Source organism: Octopus bimaculoides, chromosome 4, assembly GCF_001194135.2.
Source record: "Octopus bimaculoides isolate UCB-OBI-ISO-001 chromosome 4, ASM119413v2, whole genome shotgun sequence".
NCBI classification, from domain to species: Eukaryota; Metazoa; Mollusca; class Cephalopoda; order Octopoda; family Octopodidae; genus Octopus; species Octopus bimaculoides.
Window position 1 is genome coordinate 130,549,350 of NC_068984.1, and position 11,409 is coordinate 130,560,758.

The 11,409-nt window shown below is 35.3% G+C and overlaps 1 protein-coding gene across 2 annotated transcripts in view; it reads right to left on the bottom strand.

Annotated features, from left to right (window-relative positions):
• LOC106882879 (arf-GAP with SH3 domain, ANK repeat and PH domain-containing protein 1) overlaps positions 1-11,409 on the bottom strand; it is a 208,347-nt gene that overhangs the window by 13,425 nt on the left and 183,513 nt on the right. Inside the window, exons 6-10 of one of the 2 annotated variants that reach the window (XM_052967497.1) lie at positions 10,591-10,666; positions 9,834-9,887; positions 8,505-8,590; positions 6,573-6,732; positions 3,084-3,119 (exon numbers count right to left, since the gene is read on the bottom strand). In XM_052967497.1, the coding sequence (XP_052823457.1) occupies positions 3,084-3,119; positions 6,573-6,732; positions 8,505-8,590; positions 9,834-9,887; positions 10,591-10,666 (412 nt within the window). The remainder of the gene's footprint in view (positions 1-3,083; positions 3,120-6,572; positions 6,733-8,504; positions 8,591-9,833; positions 9,888-10,590; positions 10,667-11,409) is intronic. The other variant, XM_052967498.1, reaches the window with a different exon arrangement.

An 11,409-nucleotide genomic window follows, 5' to 3' on the forward strand; every position in this document is an offset into this window, starting at 1 on the left:
ATGCAAATATAGAAAATAAACATGGACATAGACATTGTAACAACTGCCTTTAGCCTTTACATCCTGTTCTAAATCACTGCAAAAAAAAAAACATTCAACAAAAATCAACACCACCACCACCACCAACACAGCCAACACTGCAACAACAACAACAACAAAAATTAAAAAAAAAACCCAATTGTAAACCCATCTTGTTCAGTAACATGGTTATGTTAACCTTGTTAAAACAATCTGAACCAACTCTTGTTACATTTACAGCATCAAATTGCCCAAAACTGATGATATAAAACTAGTGTTGAGCGGATAGTTAGTGAAATAGATAGAGAGATAGGAAGGTAGGAAAGAGGAAAGAAACAAAGAAAAATGATAGATAGATAGATAGATAGGTTTGAAGGTGGACAGAGAGACAGACCAATAGACAGAAAGACAGACAAATATATAGATGTAGAAATGGATGAATGAATGTATTGATGGATGGGTGAGGGGATAGTTTGAATGAGTCAGTTGGTAAATAAGTAGATAGATAAATAGATCGGCAGACAGTTATTGAGATAGACATAGACTTAGACAAAGAAACAGGAAAATAAATGAATGAATAAATAGATAATTTAGAAAATTTAAGATGTGTTGAGGAGTTGCACATATATTTAATTTAGTGAGAAGATACATGTGATTACACTAAAATAGTTTTGCAAACTTGAAGATAATTTTGAAAAACTTGAGGAGTAAAACATTATATATCTATAATTGGTTTATATACACCCTGTCAAAGACATTATATAAACCTGCTAATTTTATATATACTCAGCCAGGGACCTTCAATATCTATTATTGGTTTACATATATATTATTGGTTTATATATACTTAGTATAGATATTATAAAAATTTGTTGGCTTATATACATCCACTTAGATGCATTCTATAACTTATAATTTTGTTTGTTTAAAAAGAAGGGGAAAAAAGAGGAAAAAGAGAAATTGTGAGCAGAGAGAAAAATAGAAACAGAATTTTAGTTGAAGATATCTTAAGTCTGCTGGGAATATATCTCTTAGCAAATTTCTGTATCCAAACTTTTGAAGGGAAGTCAGTCTTTTTACAAAAATATGCAAATTGCACATGATGCTATGAGGAATTGGGTCACCATTCCCTTTGCAGGATTTTGAGGACTGTTTGAAGCAGTAGAGTACAAATGCAACTGGCTTTTTCACAAGTGCAGCTGAATTTAAGAACAACACATGAGTCTGAAAACTCTTCCAAACCCCAAACCAAAAGTATTAAAACAAGAATATACCAGATATGAAAAAAAGAAAAGCAATATAAAAAGAAGAGAGAGATATAATATTCATGCTGCTTAACCCTTTCGTTACCAATCCGGCTGAAACCGGCTCTGGCTCTGTAGTACAAATGTCTTGTTTTCATAAGTTTTGAATTAAAATCTTCCACTAAACCTTAGTCACAATTTATGTTCCTAACACTAGCTGAATGATAACTAAGTTATTTTACTAAATTCTTTGTTATATTTAAAGTAATTGAAAGAAATACAGAGCATCTCAAAATAAATACAGTAACAAAAGGTTTAAGTAGTGCAAGTTTGACATACTTGCTGTGTCATGTGACTCAAACTGATAGTCATGTGATCTGTACTGTTTACATGGGATAAGAGTTTGATGTGAAAGCTTGGCTAACAAGTTGATTATGGGTTCTTGAGTTAAAGAACCTCATACAATAATAGCATTATTTGGATGAATGCTCTTCTCTGATACTTCAGCAGGACAAATACAGGACTTATAAGGAATGCTTTACCTGTGATCAAGTCTACTGGATACACTTTGGCCAAGTCAATTTAGTCATAAAAAGAATAATGTAGTGTGAAAAATCTCAGCTGTTGACAGCTATAGGAGTTTTATTGTTTATTTTTACTTGCTAGTTCTGGTAGACAGTCAAGTTCTTGTTGGTCTCAATGATGCTCAGAGCTATACCAACAGAAAAAACTTCTCAATTACACAGCCATGTCTGCTGCTATATAGTTAATGAAAATTATTCTCAAAAAGGGCAAGAGAGAAAACTTCCACGACTACAATTAATCAAAAATTAAATAGTAACATGATGCTTGAGGAAGTAAAAATGATCTTTGGTAGCTATAGTCACATCTCTGAAAGCTACTGACCACAGAGCAATGCCTGGAGTTGTCACAAAAGGGCAGACATACTCCTCAACATAACTCTATTTAATATTTAACCGAATGAAATTTAGGAAGCTTTTCTCCTTTGCTACTTGTCTATCTATCTTTCTACTTATGAATCTGTCAAGCTCACAACCTGTCCATCTAATTATTTATCTATCAAGCTTCTTCTTCGTTTGACTAAGTCTTTCATCCAATTGTCTCTCACTTTATCCAGTTGTCTCATTGCCTATCTGATGGTCAAGCCAGTCATCCATCCATCTACACACCCATCAATCCATCCATCCATCCAGCTTTCCAACTGTCTTACTATCATAGCTCTATAACTGCTGATTGTTCATCTATATAAAATTCTATGAGATACTCAGCCATATGGAATAGAAATAGCAAAAGGTTATAGGTGAAAGGGAATAGAATCGGGGTTGCAGTTAATTTGCATTATGATATATTTTATAAATAGAATAGTGTTATAATACAATATGTGATATAATAAGAAATATAGGATATAAGACACAAATAAGATACAGTGAAATATATACAAGGTAGGCAATGAGTCCCACAAGCATTCAAAATGGGTTCCACAGGTATTAGAAATAGATTAATGTTTATTAGAGAAACATTAATGCTTATAAGAAAAAATATTGATTTTTCGTTTTTTTAAAGTTGTATGTGACTTATGGCCCATTCTGTACAATAGAATATATAGTAGGAAATATAACATATTGCAGGAGAGAAGACCAGGAAAATAAGAAATGCTGCATCCACATGCAAGCCATGCCAGAAAATAAATGGGAAAAAAAACCCCTTAAACAAAAACAAACAAACAAACAACAAGAGCAACAACAAAAACAACAACACCAACAACAACAACAACAGCAGTAGTGGAAGAGAAAAACCTACTATCCAACTCCCTCCTGAGAGTCTGTGATGAGCATGCTTGAAGAGAGAAAACCATCAAGATTAGTGGCCTATACTTTCAGAAACATCAGACAAACATACATATATATACTTATATACATATATACACACACAAATGACCAAAAATTAATCCTAATTGTTTTCTATATGTAAAAATATTTGACAACTGATCGGGGAAAGCTTGAGTAGGCTAAACTAAGCTGGTGATGTCTAATAGATTGAAACATGTTTATACTTGTCTCTCTTGCTTGTTTTCAAAGATCAGACTTACTTTCTCTTAATTTCAAGAAATTAAAAATCTATTTCTCAAAATTAATTATCTCCCATTATCTTTGAGGTTTGCAAACAACTGCCACTAGGTTTTTGTTTACTTTCAACACCTAGGAAGGAGATCTCAATATGTTTTTGTTTATGACATTCAGTACATCACATCCTAACTTATTTACAAATGTGCCATTCTCTCTCTCTTTCAAACACACACACACACACAGCGTCTAAAATTGCAGATTAATTTGTCAGCAGGCAGTTTAGCTTAATGGTAAAGCACTCAGTTGGAGTTTTTGAAGGATGTGGGTTTGGGTCCCATGGCTGTCTGTTGACAAATTTTTCTGCTTGGTAAGAGTAATTTACCCAATATTTCTGCTGTTCTCATGGCGCTTCTGCATTCGAAAATTAACTATCATCTTATTTGTATCTTACAATACACATTTCAACGCTTATAAAAAAAACAAATATGTATATATGCAAATGTGACTGTATCAACTAGACTATCAAAAGTTGTTATACACCATTAGCCACAATGCACTTCCATTGCTTTCTTGATTGTGCCCCTTTTTTTCCATCTTGGGTCAAATCACTTAAATAAGTCTTCCCATTGTATGTATATGTGTGTGCGTATAACCACACACAAACACATACTCAAATACTCATGTTATTGAATATATCTACATAGCTATATTTTTACAGACATATCTAGAAATATGCTAAAACCTGTACACTCATGTATGTATGTATATGTGCACATGCATACAACCACATATGTATACACACACGTGTATACATACATTAAAACCTTTCCTTCTACACAAATTAACAAAAGTACAAAAAACAACACACATATTTGAAACAAAGACTGAAAACTTTAAGATCTTCATAACGTGTAAGAAAAAGAAATACCAAATGCATATATTCCTGTTCACCTTCGTTACTCTTTGACTTAAAATTCAAACTTCCAAACCCACCTTAGCTTAATCTAGAGGGGATTGTCCCCACTATAATAGCTGACCATCATGGGTACACCACATGTATAAGTTCTAAAGACTGACCTGTAATCTAGATTCCATTTAACCCTTTAGCATTCAGATTATTCTGTTAAATGTAATATTTATTTATTCATATTATTTTGAATATAATCACGTGTTATCTCGTAACTTTGAGATTCTGATGATGTCACTTTATTTTTAAAATGACATTGTAGGTTAGGTGTGAGAGCCCTGATCTAGCCAGTTTGTACATAAAATGGGTAAAATATTAGGGCCTGATATAGCCAGTTTAAATACTGAAGGGTTAAACAATTGTAAAACCAAATTGAGGATTAGGCTGCTTTGAGAATTAATGCAAATTAATTTTCTGTCAGTTATTCATTTCTATCCATTTTTTTTTTTGGGGGGGGGGGTCAATTTGACTTAATAGTTTCTTCTTGACCTTAACCTTACCACAAAACTCACTTTTCTATCAGCTCTCTATTTGTATCAAACTTAGAGACTTACAAACAACTTGCTTGTGTGAGTGCTGCTGATTGAAATCACCGCATACCAGATACCAGCAGGTTTCAGGGGGTCATCAAAAGAGAATGTGCTCTGTTTTGGGGGCCTTCCTTTTGATGGCTGTACAATGCACCAGTTCTCCTCATTGACGTGAGGCCCCACTCACCAAAAAAAAATGATTGTTAGTATTTGATCTCAAATCCTTCATTCCAGGATCACCAGCACCATTCAAATTGTGGAGTCATGCAGATCTGTTTTGCCATACAGGCAAACAGGTACCTACCTGTCTTATCGTTAATTTTTGCTAATTCTATTTTTTTTTTTTAAACCAATTTTACATGTTCTTTCTTACCAAACTTATTTTTCTATCAAAACCACTTTTCTACCAAATCTTTCAGTTCTTACCAATTCTATTTTTCTTCTACAACAGAAGAATATGTTTCTTATAAACCCATTGTATACCACACGCCTGAGTCCAAGAGCTACATATGTGAACTTCTGTAAATGAGTTTGCTCTAAATATTTCTCTTTATTAATTATGCTATAAGGAAGACAGCAAGCTGGCAGAATCATTTGCACACCAGGCAAAATGCTTAGTGGCATTTCATCTGTCTTTTCGTTCTGAGTTCAAATTCCGTCAAGGTTGACTTTGCCTTTCATTCTTTCAGGGTTGATAAATTAACTACCAGTGGAACATTGGGGTCAATGTAATTGACTAGTCCCCTTCCTCAAAATTTCAGACCTTGTACTTTTAGTAGAAAGGATTATTTAGGTTGTACAGGTACATATCAGTAAACGACTGGGCCCTATTAGCAAATGTCTAGGTACTATTTGTAACTGAGACGCCCATCAGTAAATGATTAGCTCCTCACCAGTAAATACCTGTGTCCCATCAGTAAACAGCTAGGTCATATCAATAAAAGACTAGGTCAGCATTAGTATGTGATTAGGCACTATTAATAAATGATTGGACCCTACTAGCAAACAACTACATCCCATTATGTCATATTGATTAGGTCATATCAATAAAAAAACGAGGTTCCCATAAATAAATGACTAGGCCACATGAATCTATGACTAAGCATTCTCAGAAAACGATTATGTCTTCACCAAACATTATTCATGTCCCATCAGTCAAGTATTAGGTTGCATCTATAAAGGAGTAAGCTTCCATTAGTAAATGGCTAGGATGTATCCTTTCTACTATAGCCACAGGGCCTGAAATTTTGGGGGAGGGGGCTAGTGAATTACACTGACCCCCTACCCCTCTCAGTACATGACTGGTACTTATTTAAACAACCCCCACAAGGATAAAAGGCAAACTCGACACTGAAATTTAAAGTCAGAACGTAAAGATGTGACCAAATGCTGCCAAGCATTTTGTCTGGCATGCAATGATTCTGCCACCTCGTTGTCTTAAAATGGCCAGGCCATATTGATAAAGGAATAATTCCTATCTGTAAAAAAACTAAAACCTATCAATACACATACAGGGCCTACCAGTGTAGAACACAGTCCTATAAGTACAGCATTAGATTACAGCAGTGAATGAGTTGGAACTATAAATACCAATCTAGGTCCTATTCATAAAAGATTTTTTACTCTACTTTCTTTCAATAGCAAGACACAGTTCTACTAATGAGAAAGACTACGACACAGATGACGGAAATACAGAAGACAAGAAAACAACATCACCAATACATACCTCTTTGAAAGATGACATTGAATTCTTGAGGACATCTCTCAGCTCAATTAGTTGCTTCCGCTCCTCATCTTGCCTTTGTTTAATTTTACGGAGCTGACCTACTAAACCATCAATAAAGCTGCTAAAATGGTTGATGGTTTTGATACCATCTTGGAATAATCTGAAATAGACATGTTAGAAATGGTAAAATCAGCTTTAGGGGTTTTATATAGTTTTAGTCGTCATTTTTTTTAGCGATATGAAAAAAAGTAAGTCAGAGACAGTTAAGCTTTTAAAAATCAACAATTTATTTTTATTCATTGTTAAAATGTTTATATTGATGGAGTACATCAGGAAAAAATAAAGAAAGTTCTTTTCAGAAGGTAAAGTTTATACAGCGAATAATCGTTAAGTTCAATTCATAATGTGAATACGTTGATGTTTTTCAGTACATTAAAGCAAGGTTTTGGCTTTGGTATGAGAAAACCACAATAGATTTTCTGTGGATATATGTGCGTAGAGAGATGTGTGTGTTTAAGTGAATTGGTGTAATAAATGTGTGAATATAATTCTTTGTACTATAGGCACAAGGCAGATTTTTTTCCAGTGTGAAAACAATTCACCACCACCACCACCAATAATAATAATAATAAAAATATTCAGACAAATACATAACAAAAACACCGGGACTTATAAGTATATATAACATACAGAAAATAGCACTACTAGGCACCACACACATCCTACGTAAAACACTTTCAATACAGTAACCATGAGAGCATCACAGCAAACCACAGCACATACCCAAGGCACACAGAGCTGCGCTCGGTAGTGAAGTGAAAGCACGTTATAAAAATAAAACTACTGAACAATAATAATAATAATAATAATTTTTTCTGCTGTAGGCACAAGGCTTGAAATTGTTTGGGAGGGAGCGGTCAATTACATTGACCCAGTGCTCAACTGGTACTTATTTTATCAACCTTGAAAGGACGAAAGGCAAAGTTGATATTGGAGGTATTTTGAACATGTAAAGCCGAAAGAAATACTGCTTAGCATTTTGTCTGGTGTGCTAACGATTCTACTAACTCACCAACTTATATTCACTATCAACAGTAATTCGTTTTTCTACTGTAGGCTCAAAGTCTGAAAATTTGTTGGAGGGAGTTTGTCGCTTGTATTGACCCCGGTGCTCAACTGGTGCTTGTATTATCGGCCCTGAAAGCATGAACAGCAAAACTGACTTTGGTGGCATTTGAACTCACAACATAGAGAGCCAGAAGAAATGTCACTAAATGTGTGAATATAATGTTACATATGAGAGAGTTGATGTGTAATTGATGCCGTCAGAGATCATCATCATCATCATTGTTTAACGTCCGTTTTCCATGCTAGTATGGGTTGGACGATTTGACTGAGGACTAGAGAAGTAGATGGCTACACCAGGATCCAATCTGATTTAGCAGAGTTTCTACAGCTGGATGCCCTTCCTAATGCCAACCACTCTGAGACTGTAGTGGGTGCTTTTACGCGCCACCGGCACGAAGGCCAGTCAGGCGGTACTGGCAACAGCCACACTCAAAATGGTGTATTTTACGTGCCACCTGCACAGGAGGCAGTCCAATGGCACTGGCAACGATCTCACTCGAATGTCTTTACATGTGCCAGGAAGGCGACCCTGGGCACAGGTGCCATCACGATTTCGCTTGCCACAAGAGGTCTTCGCAAGCTGAGTTTCGTGTGCAATGAAGGAGACGACGTTGGCATGGGTGCCAGTCGTCGAATTTAGTTCAATTTCGATTTCACTTGCCTCAACAGGTCTTCGCAAGCGGAGTTTAGTGTCCAATGAAGGAAGGTACGCATAAGTGGATTGGCTACATCCCTGGCAGACGCCTTGGATTTAGGTCTCACTTGGCTTGCCGGGTCTGGATGGAAAATGAAATTGAGACTTACGTGGTTTGAGCTTGGTAGTATTCAACTAGATGTTGTAGTAGATCGACTCCTTTCTTTGTGCGGATTTCATTGACTTTTATTAGATACTGCGAACAAACAGAAGAAGAAATTAGACAACTTTAAACGTTCATCTGCTAAAATAACAGTCTTTAAAAAAAAGTCACTACATAACTGACCACCAATAGATCATATCTTCATATAGTTAATGTATAGTTAAGATTTAAGTTTGCGAATGAGAGACTAACAGAAAGTATGGAAAGCTAGCAATGCCAAAATCACAGAAAGTATGGAAAGCTAGCAACGCCAAAGATTTATGTAGATGCTTACGGTACCTGATATGGATAGAATAGGCCACACAAATACAACTTTAACTCTTTAACATTCAGATTTCTTTGTCAAATGTAAACCTTATTTATTCACATTGTTTTGAATTAATCATGCATTCTCTTATAGTTTCACAATTTCTATGATGTGGTTGTTTATTTTTAGAATGACATTGTAGGGTAGGTGTGAGATGTTGGATCTGCTCAGTTTTAACATAAAACCAGGAGAATATCTGGGCCAGGTATGGCTGGATTAAATGCTAAAGAGTTAAGCCCACTTTCACTATCAAAGCAGGGATTAGCCTAGGGGTTCCATGTTTTAGGGGACTATCTATCTTTTGATCCCTTTCTTGTTTCAGTCGTTGGACTGTGGTCATGCTGGGGCTCTGTCTTTAAGGGTTTATCACATATACATTAGCTATAAGTAGATATCAGTTATTAGTGGTCAGTTACATAGTGACCTAGTAAACTTGAAATGCCAGTAGCAAAGGTCATTATAATAGAGCAGGGGTTTTCAAACTTTTTGACTTGCGGACCCCTTCATATTTCAGGCATTACCTTAGAGACCCCCTTATAAACGCTTATGAAATTTATACATAAATATTTGCTTAAAATAACATATATTTTTACATTTATTTATTTAACAGTATTTAACAAAATAGGTTTATTGTCAATTAAAAGATTTCGATTAAAAAACATATATAAAATCAAATTGCCCATAAAAAGTATTTGCTGTCCACGGACCCCGTCTTGTCCTTGCGGACCCCCTGTGGTCCGTGGACCACAGTTTGAAAACCCCTGTAATAGAGGACAGCTGATCTGCAGATGTCAGTGTCGGATGGTCAAGAAATACAATGACCAGCTGAATGGTAAAAATACAATTTTCATTCTGATATTTTGTTCATTATATTGTCTATTTTGCTGTGGTAGTAAAGGTCAGATGAATAAATATTACTAAAGCATTGCTTTACAGTCAGATGCCCTTCCTGTCATTAATGGTACTTACTTCACATGCTTGTAACTGAAACATTTTTCTTTCTTTTTCCATCTCTTCTGCAATCTACAACAAAGAAAAAAAAAGGAATTCTTTTGATTTTCATTTATGCATTACACTTTTCCCTTTCTCTCTCTCTTTCTCCGTAATTGTGGGTGCAATTACACACACACACACAAAAAATATGTATGTATGGATGGATGAATGCATGAATAAAATGACAATTGCCTTAGTGTTTAGCATGTCTGCACAATTTATGGTGTCTGGATTATGATTCCAGTAGGCACTGAAAAACATTTTTGTCCAACCTATGGAACATGGATGTTAAATGATTATATATATATACATACACACACATACATATATATACATATATACACACACACACATATATACATACATACATACACACACACACACACACACACATATATAATCCATGTTCATTAAGCCAACAAAACATTTTTCGCTTTGTTTATAGCTCTTCAGGAACAATATTTCGAGGACTAAACGGTTTCTTTAAATATTGTTCTTTAGCTCCTGAAGAGCTGTAGCTGAAACAAAATGTATTTTGTCAGACTAATGGTTATAGATTAAATATATTTTATTGACTCTCAGACTTAACATTGAGTTCTTTATTTTAAGTGGCTGGACATATAGCTTCTTTTGAACTTGTCACCTCCTCGAAAACAGATGTCAAATGGTGATGATGATGAAGATGATCACACACACACACACACGTTTGGGGTGTGCCATACTTTATACATACCTCAGGGCCGGACACTTCAGAGCGAATCATTCCTACTTCTTTAGCTTGCTGTTTCTTTTCTTTTTCTATTTTTGTACTGAAACAAACATTGAACGGTTGTGAAACACATTTACAAATCTTCTATGAACAAATTCTTTCAATAAACTATTAGCCATAAATGGAAACCGTTCATTTGTATGCAGCTAACAAACCAGTCTTAATCAATCTTCAATTAACAAATATCTTAATTGCTCATCTTCTCTCTTTTAAACAGATGGTTAAACATTCATCTGATAGATATTGTTGGCAGTTTTCACATGCTAATGACTTATTATCTTCAGTTAACAAATCCAATTATCTCATACTAAAAGAGGCCATATGCACACACACACACACACACACATGTGTAGCTCTCCCTCTTTCTCTCTCTCTCTCTCTATATATATATATATATATATATATATATTGCATATGGATGAGGACAGCTGTGTAAAGAAGTGCTGATCTCTAACTGTGGAGGGAACCTGTGGCAGATGTAGACCCAGGAAGACATGAGACAAGGTGGTGAAGCATGACCTTCGATTTTGAAACTCACAGAGGCAACGACTGGTGACCGAGACCTTTGGTGATGTGCTGTGCTTGAGAGGACCTAGTAGCATGTGAAGAACATCTTTTGAATGTTGGACCTCATGTAGGCAAAGAAATAAGAAACGTTATCACACCAGGCGAGATGCTTAGCGGTATTTTGTCTGTCTTTACATTCTGAGTTCAAATTCCACCAAGGTCGACTTTGCCTTTCATCCTTTCGGGGTCGATAAATTAAGTACCAATTATGCACTG